Source organism: Eriocheir sinensis, chromosome 62, assembly GCF_024679095.1.
Source record: "Eriocheir sinensis breed Jianghai 21 chromosome 62, ASM2467909v1, whole genome shotgun sequence".
Taxonomy (NCBI): Eukaryota; Metazoa; Arthropoda; class Malacostraca; order Decapoda; family Varunidae; genus Eriocheir; species Eriocheir sinensis.
Genome location: NC_066570.1, coordinates 2255087 through 2272159, shown reverse-complemented (window position 1 = coordinate 2272159; position 17073 = coordinate 2255087). Strand labels below are relative to the sequence as shown.

At 40.1% G+C, this 17073-nt stretch overlaps 2 protein-coding genes across 9 annotated transcripts in view; one reads left to right on the top strand and one right to left on the bottom strand.

Annotated features, from left to right (window-relative positions):
• The first annotated feature begins 375 nt into the window (after positions 1-375).
• On the top strand, positions 376-17053 carry LOC126986615 (mitochondrial intermediate peptidase-like). Of its 2 annotated transcripts, XM_050842882.1 has the most exons (15): positions 376-643; positions 1536-1664; positions 2537-2670; positions 3719-3843; positions 4470-4611; positions 5055-5243; positions 5527-5668; positions 6917-7127; positions 7320-7447; positions 8889-9016; positions 9272-9479; positions 10194-10319; positions 11239-11360; positions 12562-12733; positions 16693-17053. In XM_050842882.1, the coding sequence occupies exons 1-14, from the start codon at positions 488-490 to the stop codon at positions 12731-12733; spliced, it is 2112 nt and encodes a 703-aa protein (XP_050698839.1). In that variant the 5' UTR covers positions 376-487; the 3' UTR covers positions 16693-17053. The 2 variants fall into 2 exon arrangements, with proteins under 2 accessions (XP_050698839.1, XP_050698838.1); XM_050842881.1 differs by lacking the exon at positions 16693-17053 and having other exon boundaries at positions 12562-13650.
• The window catches only part of LOC126986617 (ribonuclease Oy-like), a 44334-nt gene continuing 41511 nt past the window's right edge, over positions 14251-17073 (bottom strand). For all 7 annotated transcript variants that reach the window (XM_050842888.1, XM_050842887.1, XM_050842886.1 and 4 more), the window contains exons 6-7: positions 15747-15892; positions 14251-15049 (exon numbers count right to left, since the gene is read on the bottom strand). In XM_050842888.1, coding sequence (XP_050698845.1) covers positions 14908-15049; positions 15747-15892 — 288 coding nt within the window. In that variant the 3' untranslated portion in view covers positions 14251-14907. The remainder of the gene's footprint in view (positions 15050-15746; positions 15893-17073) is intronic.

The window sequence follows — 17073 nt, the reverse complement described above, 5'->3', positions numbered from 1 at the left end:
CATTCGTTACTGCACTGCATTTAGGGACCAAAAATCATAATGTAAGCATCAACTTCGCAAGAGGTGGCTACCCCTTCTTCAACATTAGCCAAGGCGGCTGATGAAGTTACTGGCGTTATCTAATAAAGTCTATACTTTGAACACGTTTCTGGAATCGATGTTATATAAAGCTGTGATTGATTGATTGATAGTTTAATTGTTGCAAGTAAAACAACAAAGGAGAAGGGAGGAGCATGCCATCCCAACCCCCAGGCAGTACAGAATGTGATTATACAACTAAGGATACATGTGTAAGTAGCACCAGGAAACTAAAAAGATACAATGGTAGTGAAACGAAACATGAGATATGATAAGGGCCCCGGGTGTCGTCATCGGGTCGGCCAGACCAGCGGGGCCGCCACAACAACAATGGTGCAGCCAGGCGGGGCGGCGGCCGGCGCGGCGTGACTCTCCTCCCTGTGTCAATCATTCCTTGGTGGCGGGCGTCATGTTCTCGCCTCGCAGCGGCTGGCGCGTGTGGCGGGCCTTGGGCGGGAGGAGGCAGCCCGGGAGGAAGGGCGTGCACACCTGGACGCCCCTCGCCGCGGCCTTCAACACGCGGCCCAACAGGCTGCTGGCCCTGCACTTCACCAGGGAGACGGCGGTGAGGGGGCGGGGCGGCGCATATTTACCTGTTTACTTGTTTACTTGTTTACTTACTTCCAGATTTCTCTATGGATATGTGGTCCCTGGGTGAAGACGCTCGGCTGTAACTTCGAAACTAACTACGGGATGCTCTGGAAAATATTCTCATTGTGATTCCCACTCAAAATGACTCTCTATGACTGCAACCAAACCTAACTTAAACCAATCTAACCAAGCTTTACCTAACTTAACCTGCCCTGTTCAAGATCACCCTCAGACGGTATAGACACTCCCTCACCCAGCACTGGCGGACCTACTCCCCCAGTTGTCCCCTCGACACAGCCATCACCCGCCTGAGGATTGGACACACGCGCCTCAATGTCCACCTGCACAGATTGAATGCAGTCCAGGACCCACACTGCCCATGGTGCCCACACACAACCTGACACACCGGAGCACCTCCTACTCCACTGCCCAAGATTCCACTCCCTCCGCACCAACCTCAGAGCATCCCTAACCAAACTCCACATTCACAGGCCAACCCTAGAGGACGTGCTGGGCAGCAACACCCTCAGCCCCAACATGACCTGCCAAGCCCTCAAGTGTATGCAAACCTTCCTGCAGAAGTCGGGGCAACTCAACGGGATCTAATCCCCACTCTCGTGACAGAACGACAAACTTCAAACACCTGATAGCATCTACCACTGACGGGGCTCTGGAGGCCATGGTCCCACAACCTAACTAGCCTCATAATGATCTTGTCTGATGTGGCAATTCAGTTTCAGTTCTCATGGTTTTCTCTGATAGGATGCGTAATGAACAGGACCCATGACTGCAAAATGCTGGAGTATACAAGTACCATATTAGCACAATGAACTGCATAAAGAGTGACATGACTTCTTCATTTGCAGGGTTTGTTTGGTCATCCTGAACTGCAAACACCTGAGGGGTTTTATCTGATGAAGGAGAATGCCATGTTTGAGAGTGAAGACTTGGTGAAGGAATGCTGTTCCCCGCACAGATCCAGAAAGATGGTGGAGGTAAGGCAATAAGAACTCTCTGGAGTTTGTGTTTGCTGTGTTCATAGTGATGGGAGGGGTATCTCCAAATAGTTGTCATCTTCGAGTCATTAGGTGGACAGGTGTGCAAATACAGTTGATAAATTGTCAGAGGATTTGTTAAAAATGAACGATATGAGGCATTTAGTGTGAAAGGAATGACCTGTTATTTTTATAGTTGAGTGAATCTTGTCTGAAAGTGACTGCCCTCAGACTCTACCCGCATTGCATCAGCTGAGTTTGACAGAAAACTCATGCAAATTTAGACCCATGAATCACCCGCTCTAAGGTCACTTATTCCTTAATTTGCATCACCACACTATGCAGCAAGAATTCAGCTATCAGATGCTACCAAAAACAGAATACAGCCTAAATTGGTTTGGTTGACCCTTTTACACCAAACACCTCATATTGTGTTGGGTGGTAATTTTTGTCTTGGCTGTGGGCCTGGAGTGGATTACCTATAAATGCATGCATGTATTTCAGTGTATGCTAGAATGAATGAAAGTCATAACAAATGACCTTCTAGGCCAATTGTTTTTGTTCTAGTGGGTATGGTATTAATTGAATGGCTCAACCTTTCCCAACATTCTCCATCTTTCTCTGTCTGATGTTAGTGTACTCCATCTTGCTCAGGCAAATGTCAGATTACAATTTTTGGGTTGCTACTTTCTTACTTTCATTGTCCTTCTGTTGTCAGTTCTATGCATTATGAACTGCCAAAGTCCATTTCTTATTCTTAATAGTCATTCATATATCTTCAACTATTGTCTGTTCTCTCATCCATGTTGCTCACTTCCTTTCTCTCCCTGTCACACACATCAATTTTCTCTACATTCCATTCCTCATTGCAGGTGTTTGACCAGCTGTCGGATACTCTGTGCCGTGTTGCAGACTTGGCAGAGTTTGTGCGTCTGGCCCACCCACAGGGTCGCTATGCCCAGGCAGCAGAGGATGCTTGTGTGACTATTGGAGGGCTGGTGGAAAAGTAAGGGTAGTGATGGAGGTGATTTCCTTATTGATTATCTTTAGTACAATGCTTGGGTAATTTATTCTCAGCATAATCATCGCTGCCATTGTTGTTGTCCAAGCCCCTACAAATGACTGAGTATATACAAAATTATCACTTGCTCCACATGAAGCTATGCAGCCAATCAGAGCCTGAGGCAAACGCTGGTTTTCAAGCTTAAAATAATATGCTTCCCTAAATCATTCATTGTCATTTATGCTGTTGTACAGTTCTCTTCCATACCAGCAGTGTTGTAGACTCTTCACCACTATTTCATCTGACATCTTCCCATTAAAAACCCACACCACTTCAGCACTACTCTATGCACTTGACATCCTCAACACTTCTTCACTTTCTTTCCTCTGCTCTCACACTTAATCTTCCTTGTTCAAGGCAAATCAGCCTTTACCTTCCTCATATGATTATGAAAACTCAACGAACAATAAAACTCTTTAATTGATTTCTCTGGTTGTATCCATTCCAGTCTTCCCATTATTTATTCTATGCTTTCATGGCTTAGCAGCTTACCTTCCATACCTAAGGAAAATTTTTGGAATAATTTTCAGGTGTTGTTTACATGGTTTTGAAAAAAAAGTGTATAGTTAATCATAATTTTTTGTAGTGAGTGTAAATTGGAAAAAAAAAATCTAAAGAATATGTTATGCTTCTGAAACATTTTTGAGATACTTGTCTTGTCCTATTTCTACCAAGTTCTTAGTTTAATGAAATACATGTGACCATGAAAGACACCACATGCAACAGTTACAGTCCTGACACCAAATTTTTAAGTGATTGCATCCCTTGTCTTAGGCTTAGCAGCTGCATGGGAGTTGCAGGCCAAACAAAACTTTCAGGATATATATCCAAATGACTTGCTGTTAATGGCTGTCTCAGCTTAACTCAAGAAGGAGGCAATTCCAAGCTAAAGACTTGTTGGCAAGTGATTCCCATATAAGATTTTGCAAGCTAAACACCCTGCAAGATAAATGCACATCACTACTAGCTAAGCACTCACATTGTGTTTCAGGCTCAACACTCACGCAGAGCTGTACCAGTGCCTGAAGGAGGTGGTGCTTCACGGGGACCACATGCCAACCACAGAGGTGGACCAGCATGTGGCCAAGCTCTTTTTGCATGACTTTGAGCAGTCAGGTGAGGCAGCCATGCCAAATTAATTATTCCAACTTGTACATCAGTGAACACAAGGATTAGCAAGGGATGAGTCAGTTCAGTGACCTCAAACTGTGTTTGTAGAGAAAAGTGTCCTTCCCCTTGAGATTGAGGAGCCTCCCATAGGCAGACCTGCAAATGACAGACCAGTATCCTCCTGCTTATGATTTGAACTCTTTCAAGAGGGGAGTATCAAGACACTTCTTTAATGACTCTGGCCTCTGTATTTTTAAATCTTCAACTTAACACTGTTTGCTGGAGCAGCACCATTTTGCTGGATTTTATGTTTTGGCTTTTTTCTTGCGCCCTTGAGTTGCCTTTCTTTCTGTAAAAAAAAAAAAAAAAAAAAAAAAGCTCAAGGGAAGCTACTCCAGTGTGTCTCAGAAGGGAGGAGCATTTGAGAGGTGGGGCACAACTCCCGATTGACACTGAGTATTCATCCACTGCTGGGTGGACCGGGACACAGATGAAAGGAGACTGCCCATCTGTTTCCATTGTGCCCGGAGATCAAACCTGGGACCTCTCGGTTGTGAGCTAAGCATGCTATGCTACACCCACGCTGTTTGTGATCTCGCGTTATGAATCATTCAATCTTAATTTCCCACCAGGCATCCACCTGAATGAAACCCAGCGGCAGCGAGTTGTGAGTCTCAATGAGTCAATCCTTACACTGGGACAACATTTCATGAATGGGTCACACCAGCCCAGAGCTGTGCCAAAGGACAAACTGCCAGAAGCCATCAGACAACAGTGAGTCATCTTTGTCAATAGCTCTCTTTCAACTGCATATTTGATTGCAGAGGTCATCTTTTGTAATGATTTTATATGCAAATAATGAAGAATGCTACTTAAAAAAAATCTGATAAGCCAAAATTAAGATTTAGTATTTTAGGATATAGTTAGCCAGCACAGCATTGACACAGCACTGATAAATTTATATCAAAAGAAACCAAACCAAACCTCAAAATACAAAAAAGATACCAACTCTGTGGCATGGCATCCCTGGCATGCTGTGATTTTCATTTGATGTGCATACAGAAATTTTATTATGTCAAACATGTTTTTTTATTTACAATTTAGTGTGGATCTGAAGTAATTAGAATATTATTTAGTAAAAAATTTTGACAGTTAATCTATACACATTTTCTCATAACTATCATTCCATACACAAATTAATGGAAGCCAGTTTACAGCTTTGCCATTGATGGGGACAATGTTGTTGTGACGGGCCTGTATGCAGATGCCCACCTAGAGCTTACTCGGGAGGCTGCACACAAGATCTACCTCTTCCCAGACCCCCATCAGGAGGCACTGCTGACTGCAATGCTCAATGGAAGGCATGAGATGGCAACACTCTGCGGGTTCTCATCTTATGCACACAGGTCAGCCAAGTGTACATTTCAATTCCTTGTTGTTATGGTAAACCCTCATTACTATCTTTATCCTAAATTTCAATCCAAAGCTGGATGTTGCGCCTACGTGTGCAACATCACTTGCTCTCGTGCCCACGACCTTGACTCTTCAGAATTTTCCACCATCTGGCTAAGACTTCATTGTCATTCTATTACTAATTACATCTGTGCTATTTATCTCTCACTTAACTCTTCTAACTATGTAAAATTATGCCTCACCAATCTGTAATTACTTTTATACTCTCCTCCCTAGGGCACTCAATGGTAGTCTGGCTGAAAGTCCCAAGTTTGTTGTTGACTTCCTGGAGTTGCTTGCCAAGGAAATCCATCCAAGGGCTCAAGAAGATTTTGATGAGATGGCTGCTGCGAAAAAAGCCCAGCAAGGCAGTTCCAGGGTGAGAACTGGGGCCTGCATTGTGGTGTCCTCCTCCTGCCTTGGTGTTGTATTCCTTACAGAATTTCAAAACAGTCACTGCAATACTGAACTCCCTCACAAGTCATTTCATCAATTCTGTGCAATAATTGTCTCATCAATCCATAATACTATTTATCTCATTTTCCTTTGTTTGCATTAAATGTTGTCACTGCTGTGTGCATACAGTCACTAGTGATAATGGAAATGCTGATGGTAGTCATGATCATAATCCTCCTCCTCCTCACCAGCCTCATTTCCTGTAGATGGGATGTAAAGTCTAAATGGCTTAAGTTAAATCAAGTAAATGAGAAAGCAACAAGAAATAAAGGGAATTCCTGAAGATGAAAGAGAGAGCATCTTGTGAAATGGGGCTCACTGTTCTCAGCCAGGTGCACAGAGAGGCCTCAACACATCAAGTGGGCCAAGCGTTGGTGATTCATGTTGCCCAAACTCACATATGATTATTCCTATCGCTGCGCATGGTGAGGAAGTGACCATCCCTGCAGGAGCACTCGGGCAGCCCAGCAGGGGGAGGGGGGTCTCTTTAACCTCTGTATCTCAAAAACTATTCATCACAGCTAAAAACCAAAAACAACATTGGAAAGAGGAGGCCAAGTTATGTATGCCTCTCCTATGAATGTACATGCACATTCAGGGGGTGTTGCCTGTGAACACTTATGTCAGTGTGTCTGAGACGGTCAGCCATATTGAGGCAACTGCGGACATCTCTCCATGAGGTGCTGGCAAGATAGTATTGCCAACTGCAGAATTTACAACTATTTGGTCAAAGAATCAGTCAGGTGATAGGTGAAACTATGCAAAAATGCTGCTATATTGGACAAGAACATCCACCAGTTATTTGTCCGTGGATTTTCCGCTCTAGGCTGATATTATTTTCCACCAAATTTAGTGGAAAACCCACTCAATTGGCAATCCTGTGTTGTGAGAAATAGTGTTGGAACACTCATATGTGTGAGATTTGAATGCGGCTGGAGCTTGCAGTGAGATTTTAGCACCACCAGCAAATGTGCTACCACTCGCTGTGAGCGTTTAGCAATGAAAGGGTTAAGGTCATGTCAACCGGGATAATTTATTTATTTATTTATTTATTTATTTATTTTCTTGTGTGTGTGTGTGTGTGTGTGTTTTAATCCACAGGAAATTGGAAATACCCAATGCTTCTTAATACTTTTTAATCATTCCTGATTGTCCTCTCTTCCCATTTCAGGGCCTGGCACCGTGGGATGTCTTGCATTTCACAAGACTCTTGCGGCAGGCAAAGTGTGATGTGAGTGGTACCACCCTGGCTCCCTACTTCTCTCTAGGAACTGTGATGGAGGGCCTCAATGGGCTGCTGGGAAAGCTCTATGATGTGACTCTGGAAGTGGAGGAACCTGCCCCAGGAGAACTTTGGGCCAATGACATCTATAAACTGGCTGGTGAGCATTACCAGGATTATACTTACTTCAGTGTTGTGTACAGGGGATGACTCATGTTTGTGGTGTCCTCTGTAGCATGTCAGTTATTGCTATGAACATTGCACTTCTGTTGTAAGAGATCAGTTTTATTATACCTGCCAAGATGTAAATAGTTGATGAACAATAATTAATTTATCCTTATCCATTTGACAGTGAAGCATGGGAGTGAGGGAGTCCTTGGCCACATATACTGTGATTTTTATGAGCGTGCTGGCAAGGCTCATCAGGACTGCCACTTCACGATCAAGGGAGGAAAGCGTCTTCCTGATGGGTCCTATCAGGCGAGTGCCATTATCATAATCATCATCATCAGCCTGTATCTTTCCACTGCAGGACATTGGTCTCATGTCACATATCCATTAATTTCTGTCCTGTGCCTCTAGTTTCTGATTTTGATGTATATTCTCCATAATCTTTTTAATCTCACCATTTATATCGGTTACATCCCATTGTCACTCTTTTAGGCTGTCTGTTGTCCTTTCTCCCACAGAAGTGTCATGAATATTGTCATTTCTCGATTTTAATTGCCTATATTATGTCATCTACTTTTGTCTGTTCTTTTATGTTTGCAGTTTTTATTATTCATTATAGCGATTCTGTTTCATCCAGTCCTCTTCAGGGACTTCTCAGTTTCCGTTTACATAGATTTGGTCATTGTCCATATCTGTGACCCGTATGTTTTGTTAAGAGGAGAACACACTGACATCTATGGGGCAATTTTTAAGATCTTCACTACTGCCTTTTTCCTGAAGCTTTCCCTCGTATTGTTTCTCAGTGCTACTTCAATTTGTCTTTCATTACTGATGGGATTCCTGTGATATCTGTCTTTTACCTTGTTATTGCTTGGAGTCCTTTGGTATCTCTCCTTACCTCATCCTGGGGGGTGAAAGTCTGAATGATTTAGTTCTCCGTAAAACTCTTTGGTGACCGTTATCATTTCTGTCCTATTGTACATGACTTAACTATTTAATTTTCTTATGGCATTCATCTGACTGTTCCCTATCCCAAATTCCTCTTAACTGTTTTTACACTAGAACCTGAAATTAGCACCTCATTGAATCTTATCTTGCTGAACTTTCTCCTGTACTCCTGTTTTATGTGAGTTTTACTACAATTTTGTCTGGTTGATTGTACTTTCATGTTTCTACATTTCTCCTTCAGTAGCTTCATTTCTGAGGAGAGTTTACAGTTTTATTTTTCTTCTATACCTCCTACAAGTTAGGCTTGTAAAATTTCTTCAATGTCAAGATTTTCATTTTTAAAAGGCTGCATATTTATTTTGGATGTTGACTGTGAATTCAGGTTTTCTGTTAAGCCAGTTTATTCAGTTTGTATGTGGCTTTCTTACCAAGTTATTTCCATCTTGTCTGGCTGGTCTTTAATAGCACTAAATCAATCTGTGGTCACTACCGATAATTGTTGGGGATTGTTATTTATAGTTTGTGTCTGAGGATATAGTCAGTCAGTTTGTTACACCAGAAGATTTCTGTGTCCATTTTCAGTGCCCCTTTATTTGTCAATGAATGTATTCCTAATTTTCAGGGAATGATGTTTAGCTAAGTCTACTAGAGTTTGTCCTTTTTCATTATGTAAATCTATACCATGCCTGGGACTACTATATAATTAATCGTAAATTTCTTATTTTTATCAGTTTTATGTCTTATCAATCATAATCAGCTGCAAATCTTTATTTGTAATTGGTTTTGTCCTGCTTTAATTTAGAACCCAGTAGTGGTGCTGCACCTGAACCTTCCTTCTCCTTCCTGGTCTTACCCGTCCCTCCTGGTGCCCAGCATGGTGGAGAACCTCTTCCACGAGATGGGTCATGCCCTTCACTCCATGCTGGCAAGGTGAGTCTCTTCACTTAGTTTTGTTAAATAATTGCCAAACTTTGCAGTTTTGACCATATACTATAGTAGGTTTGTTTTAACAAAGTTGAAATGTGAATCAGTGCCTTAACTTGTTAATTAAATTGTCATAGAATGATTATTTCATGACTTCATGAGATGTTAGGAAACTAGGATTGGATCACAGATATCCCTTTAACTAATGCTGTGTTACAGAACACGTTCACTTTTCTCATTTTGTCTCCCTGTCCTGTTCAGAACACAGTACCAACATGTCACAGGCACCAGATGCAGCACAGACTTTGCTGAGGTTCCTTCAATTTTGATGGAATCCTTTGCACAAGACCCGAGGGTTCTCAGCACCTTTGCAAGACACTACAAGACCGGGGAAAAGATGCCAGCAGACCTCTTAGATAGAATGTTGGCTTCAAAGTCCATTTTTGCAGCCTCTGAAATGCAGCTGCAGGTGAGAGCCTATCCATTTCCTCCATTATAGTAGCACCATAACCTTCATAATGAGAAAGTAATGAGTAATAGTAGTTGTTTTCCACCATCTTTTTTATATACTTTTGTCATGCATTTTTGATCCATGAGTCAAAGAACCTTCCAATTTTTTATCTGAACTGTTGAGTTTGCTGTCTTGGTTAAAAAACAGATTCATGAAACTCCTTCTGAAGCCCCTTTGTTTGTTGCTTGCTGTTTGTATTTTATTTTCAGTACTCCATGAAGATCCTCCTTTACAGCTTTCACGCCATGTTCAAAAGCCTTACAATAGATTACACTTGCTATTTATAATGTTTGTCCTGACATATATTGGTATCATATTTGCTCTTTTCCAGTCTTTAGGCATCATCCTGTATACCATGTCTTTTGCAAGCACTCTACATTCACCCTCTCCTTGCTTAACCTGGTAGCAGTGGGGATCATGTTTCTTAATGGTCCCTCTAGGCGAGAAAAATGAGAAAAAATCATCCCTCACACAAACCATTTCATAATATATATCAAAACATTTGTGATCAGATTATGTATCATCTATTTTTGGGGTTGTTATTTCATGGCACAAATTTGGCCCGTCGTTGCTACCAGGTTAATAGTTTCTGTATGTACTTTACGTATTCTGCTGCCTCTATTTTTTTTTTAGAGTATAGTGTACACATTAATTAGTTTCTCCTCCCCACAGACCTTCTATGCCTTACTTGACCAGCGCCTCCATGGAGCTGAGCGTTGGTCTTCAGGCACGTCCACCACACAGATCCTCGAGGAAGTGCAGAATGAGCACTATGGTCTCCCTTACATAAAAAATACTGTAAGTAGTGAACCTATTTATACTGATTATTTGTTTATAACTAGTTGGCATCAAATCTTTTACCCAGAGATGCCCAGTCAGTTCAGAGGATTCTCTAATATAAGGAAACTGCAAACCATGGCATTCATCATCTGTATATATTTTGACTTTGTGACCATTCTTCACTCCTGTGTTCCCTGCATTTGAGAGTTTGCTGCTTGGTCAAAGTTTGATTGTAAGAGGTAACAGGAACATTATAGCCTTTATCAGCTCATCATCATCTCTTTTTGATCACCAGTTTGGGTTCAGCAGGGTGTGTGCTACCGGTGATAGTTTTCTTAATCCTAGGGAAGATGACCAAGACAAAGGATATCAGTAAAAGCAGTTCCTTTTGAGGGGAGGCATTGCAGTTCCTTAGATGGAAATAGTCATGGTTTGTCAATTTTCTGTGACTTTTTTAAATTGTATAGGATTGTGTAAAACTACTTTGGGCCAAGATTAATAAAGTTTTCCCTAGTAATTTTCAATAAAAAGAAACAAAATAATATGGAAAAGGTGGTGTGTGTTGAAAGAGAGCCTGGTGTTAATCTGGTGCCAGTCTTGTGTGTTCCCTGATTGCCATATTTCTCCTCATAATTAATGGAAGAGGATTAAGAGGAATTTAGAGGAGGATTGAGAGGTTTAGAAGAGGATTAATCCTCGTCCATTTCCTCTTGACCCTTTCCATACTGTGACGGCAACGTCTGCGTCACGGATGGAAAGGGTTAATAAACATGATCCCTGCAGCTACCGGGTTAAGGTAGATGATAAATAGAAGTTAATTTCTCAAGAGGAGATTGAGAAGTCACATAGAGTGTTTTCTATGTACTAGGTGATTAAGAATCATTGAGTTTTCATCAAAGCATTTGGTTGTAGGAGCTTAAACAGGATTATCTTACAGGCATGGCAGCTGAGGTTTGGCCATCTCGTGGGCTATGGAGCCAAGTATTACTCTTACCTGTTATCTCGTGCTGTGGCTTCCTGGATTTGGCAAGAATACTTTGCAGATGACCCTTTCAGCAGGTGAGTGACGGGGACATTTTCCTTTGTGGCAAAAAGATCTTCATAATACTTCAGACCAGTTGTGAGCATGTCCAATAATGACAAGTTCACTTGTAAAGTTGCTTCACCCACCCTAAGGTGCCAGGACCAGGGGTCCCTCTGGGTAGGTCCCCTTCCCATCACAGTGCCTCACAGCAGGATCTTTCAACTTGTTCAAGCTAGAAACTCTGTGGGCATCTCCTTGGCCTTCTCCCTCCACCCAAGGTTGTTTCTTACAGAGACAGCCCAGTGAGCAGCATACACAACCTCTGATATGGTATGGGGCACGCAAGGACGCAGTACAGTAAAACCCCGATTATCCGAAATTGATCTGGATAATGCAATTAAATATTTTTTTTTCTATACTAAAACGTTATAAAACATCAAAAATAAATAAAAGTAACTACATATGTACTATATTAACACATTTAAAATTGATAAGAACAGTTAAAATGAATATGCTTTCTAATACGTATTGCCGAAATAGCTTGTAACGAATAGATCAATGTATTAGACAAAAAACATTAAACAAACTCTCAACAACACCACGTCCGCACCTTCGCCCCAGCAAGGACGTAGGTGCGGCGAACGAACAAACTACTGCACGACTACTCTCACACCGTACTCTCAAGACGACACAAACACGACTCCCCTCTCCATTCCATGCCACATTCCCCTTCCAACATACGAGTTGCGCGATAATATGAGTCATCATACTGTGTCTCCACCTGCACGATGCATCAAGGTCACACTTGCAAGCTTGCACAACCATTCACAATCGCACTCTGCAACATTCACAATTCAGATCTGCAACGCTCACAAGTATCAACATACACTGGTCCAGACAAGGAGACACACAGACAAACATACAATAAAACATTTACATCACATGTTTTAAGCGTACTACTTTGTTTAGCGTAGCGTGTGTTTGTTTGGTTTCATTGTTTACATCGTCAGTCGGCGGCGATCAAAATGGCGGCCATAAATCCGGATTATCCGAAAAATCGGCTTATCCGAAAGAGGCTTCCCCCCTTCCATTTCGGATAATCGGGGTTTTACTGTATATGTGTCCTCGTGTTGAAGGGGTTAAACACTTGTCCCCCCCTTATTTGTACATAAATTTGGGATTTGTGTGCATAAATGTGTCAACAAAGTATTAACCCAATTCCCTTTCACACGACAGGGAGATGGGTGAAAAGTATAGAAAAGAAGTGCTGTCCCATGGAGGAGGAAGACCACCCCGAACTCTGGTGGAGGAGTTCTTGGAGCGCAGAGTGGAGTCTGTCAGCACTGTGAAGGCACTGATGACGGACCTGGATCAGAGGAAGTGCCAGATGGCTGCTGCCCTCACCTGAGTAATTTCCATTTTGTCTGAATAACCTTGTAAATATTATTTATAGTAATTCATGAGAGCTATATGATCCGGTGAAATGAAGGATACAGCATGCATGGGTGAAAGTTGTTATGACAACACTAATAAATGAAAAAAAAGTGCCTTCATGAAGGACATAGGTGCACCACAGCAAATTAAGTCACCCTCAGTGAGAAGAGGCCAGTTTCAAGGGTGAGTGGGAGACTGCCTGACTTGAGTCTTGGTTGTATCAGCAAAAAGTTTGTCTCTGCAAACTAGAAATACACTGTGTAGTCTTTGGCCTCGGCCTTCTGTACGAGAGGAGCTACATCTTGGTTAGAAGCATTTAATGACATGCAGTGGAATACAAAAACACTTAATCCCCATGTCTCAGGGATAATCATTATTATTACTATTATTATTATTATTATTATTATTATTATTAAGAAAAGTAAAATTTTTGTTATTAGGAGGGAGACTGTAACATCAAAATAAATTATGAAACCTCTAAGATGAGAAGCTTTAGAAGCCATAACTGGTGTGATATATATATATATATATATATATATATATATATATATATATATATATATATATATATATATATATATATATATATATATATATATATATATATATATATATATATTTATATTATATTATATACACACACACACACACACACACACACACACCATCAAACTAACCGGCCTTGCCCCTTCCATGCTCCTGCATGTGTATCTGTGGGTCATTCAGACTAAAAAGATTAGGGAAATACGCATTTCTTCATATTTGGTAACATTTGTTGATGTAGAATTTATATAAGGAAGACAAAGTTTGCTTTACACAGTAACTTTCAAGGAGCATCATCAAACTTACAACTTATTAAAAATGTCAGACTGCCATTTGAACTCCTGAAAATGCTCGTATGCAATATGTTACTCGAGCGAAAGGAGTTAAGGATGAAAATAATTAAAAAATCAAAGGATTTTGTGGTACATGATTTGCAAAAAAGTTTGTAATCTAATACCCACACTTCTTTTTAGCTTACCACACTACAACATAGCAATAAATAATAGTTACTAATAATATCTGGATGCTTTCATTGGTAACATTTGTTAGTGAAATGTCTGGAATTAAGTTTTTGTCTAACTGCACTATAAAAATGCCTAAGGAACCACCACTGACTACTTCATGAATTTTTACCTTGCACTACAGTGCACAATAATGGCATGGCAGGTTATTCTTATTTTATGAACAAGATATTTAGTTTAATTTACTGCTATAGCGACAAAGAGTATTGCATCATTACTGAATCACAGTTGATGTAAAATATTTAGGTTTGCTTTCTGCTTTGGTGGCCCCTTAAGGAAAGACCTCATGAGAGAGCAGGGCATCAGAAACATGGAATATAAATTATTGTGCAGAATGCCACTTGAAATTGTGTAAGCATGATGCTTATAAGTGGCTTGCATAGGAAATTCACTTGCATGAGAAACCTACACACATTGCAACATGAAGTTAGTGATCTTTAAAGATATATTTGCTTCCTAATACTTAAGTACAGTTGAAGCCATAAAACAAATATGAAATAGCAGGAACATTGTTGATTATATAACACTGAAACTATAGATAAATATACAAGAATTAAAGTCATTACCTATGACTTCCTCAAGTTTTGAAAGTATTACATTTAACTTATGTAAAATCAAGGCAAGCAAGCCTGGCATGAGACAAATCTCACTAATATCATAAATTGTAAAATTCCCACAAATATTAAGAAACATACATTATCACAAATTATCTGGAAGGGTTGATTTTATTCCACTGACCATCTAGAGCAGAGGTTCTCAAACTGGGTGCCGCGGACAGTTCCTAGGGGTGCCACAAGATCATCATGAATTTTGAATTTCTTCTTCTTTTTATGTTAGGCTGCATTTATAACTCTTAAGTTAATCTAATTCGACTGATGAGTTCTGTTTGGGCATGTACTGTACTGTATGTTAATTTTGGTTTGAGTATGGATAATAATTTTAATTCATTAATTAAAGTAATTTAAACAGGTACAATTATGAATAAGAAGTTAATTCATGTGAGGAGGGGGGGGGGGGGAAGGGATGCCACAAAAGGGTTTAAGTTCAGGGTGCCATCACTGAAAAAAGATTGAGAACCTCTGATCTAGAGAGTTATCCACGTAAGGATATAGATATAAACCAGTGCGCGACAAACCCAGGATGAGCACCGAGACTTGGCCGCTTCCCATGCACGGGTGTGAGCCACAGCAAGCTCCTTGGGGTACTTGTAGGTCTTGCCAGCATTCCTAAACAAGGATGAGAAAGAAGGAAAATAAATACATCTTACAACCATACAAAGTCTAATATTTCTAATACAGAAGCCCCCCGCCGTTCACGTATTTGCTTAAACTACACGGGTAGGGTATTTGCGACACCCCCCGCCGAACGTGGATGAAAACTCTTGTATGTGCGGTCTGTAGCGCCCAGCTCGAACGATCCACATATTATTGGGGTAGAGTGGAAAAGTTATTCAGAGTAGAGATGTATCGGACATCCACATCTGCATCCAGGAACTTGACAGGCAAAATTTATATCCGCCGTTACAGTGGACCGACTCGCGGGAGCCCCAAATGGGGTCCGCCAAAGCTGCCGGGTTAATCCTGCCCTCATACACTCTCTTCATAAATTTGTGCTCATTCATGCTTATCACAAGTCTAAACCATCTCAAAATACTGTTTCACCCATTTACCCACTCCACATTCCACTCCCTTTGTTGTTAAGCTCATACCAAAAGGACAAACTTCTTGCAATGTATTTAAACACTTGCACATCTGGTAAAGTGCCGCTGCATTTTCTTCAGTAGACTAATCAGCTCGTGTGAATTATTTCCTTGTAATATTTTCCTGAAACTTTTTAAAGTGGCTTTTAGGCTTGTTAATCTTCATCCTTCTTGAGCAACACTAATGGTCTTACAACAGTCAGTCATCTGGATCAGGTACTGACCTTACAGTATTTGCGTAGGTGATTCCTTCGATGGGACAGTTGCCCAATATCTGAGTGTGGAGGCCAACAATTCCATCACAGTCAACCAGCTTCAGTGCAGGGTTGAAGCACAGCTTTATTTGAGAGAGTATGTGTTCCCTTGTTTTCTGAAACAAAGTTATACTTTACAGATCTAATTTTCTACTTCAAGCATTATATGTGCACCAACAGTATAATGTAGTTTAATAAGTAAATGTATCCAGCTTACACTTATAACCTATCTACATCTATTTATTTTACATATTTATTTATATTTTTGTTTATTATTAGGCAAGTGACTGGTGAGATAAAAATTTGCATTCATGCAGCTGTTGTTTTAATGTTATGATGGGCAGGACACAGATGAGTGAGTGGTTTGTTTGGTGACCAAGCACAGTGCAGAGGTGTTCAGAGAAGTAATAAAGTAACATGACAATCACAAAATCCAAATGAGCTATTTTTTTAGGAAAGAGTGTCCACCTTCCCTCTGCCTGATTACACAGGAATTTTTAATCTTCTCTTTATTCTGTTTTCCTTGCTAATGCAAGAAGTAAGCAGTACCTTCGACAATATTATCTTGACTAATTTGATCTGCAAAATTCTACCTCAAACATTAATTTCATCTCATTACAACTTAATTAACTCTTTCAAGAAAAGTATCAAGCATCTTTAATAATAATTGAGCTAAGTTGGATCCTCTTGGCATCCCTTGTGGAGTAGCTGTTCGGTGTATGTATGTATGTATATATATATATATATATATATATATATATATATATATATATATATATATATATATATATATATATATATATATATATATATATATATATATATATATATATATATATATATATATATATATATATATATATATATATATATATATATATATATATATATATATACCATCCTATTTGTTTTCCAGTCCTTGATTTGTCTGTTGTACAACTGAGGCTGGGCCTACAAACTTTTAGTCAACCTTCACTGTGCACCATCCCACATGAGGAAGAGGCAGGAACAGACCAACAGGCAAAGCCAAGCCATTTGCTAGGTAAGGATTTGAAGATGTATGCTACCTTTCAAGGCAGAAGGCTTGATCTCATAAAAAGGCAGAAGGCTTAATCCCATAAAAATTGAGGTATTAGAAAGTTGTTGCAAAAATAGTGTTGCAAAAATTTCTTGAAGGCTTTACCATACTAAAAGTGAATGTAAATAGAGTTATAAAAACAGTAATACAAACATATGTATATGCCTTCATCCCACAAAAAGTATTAAAATTATAAAATAATAGTAATCAAAATGTTAG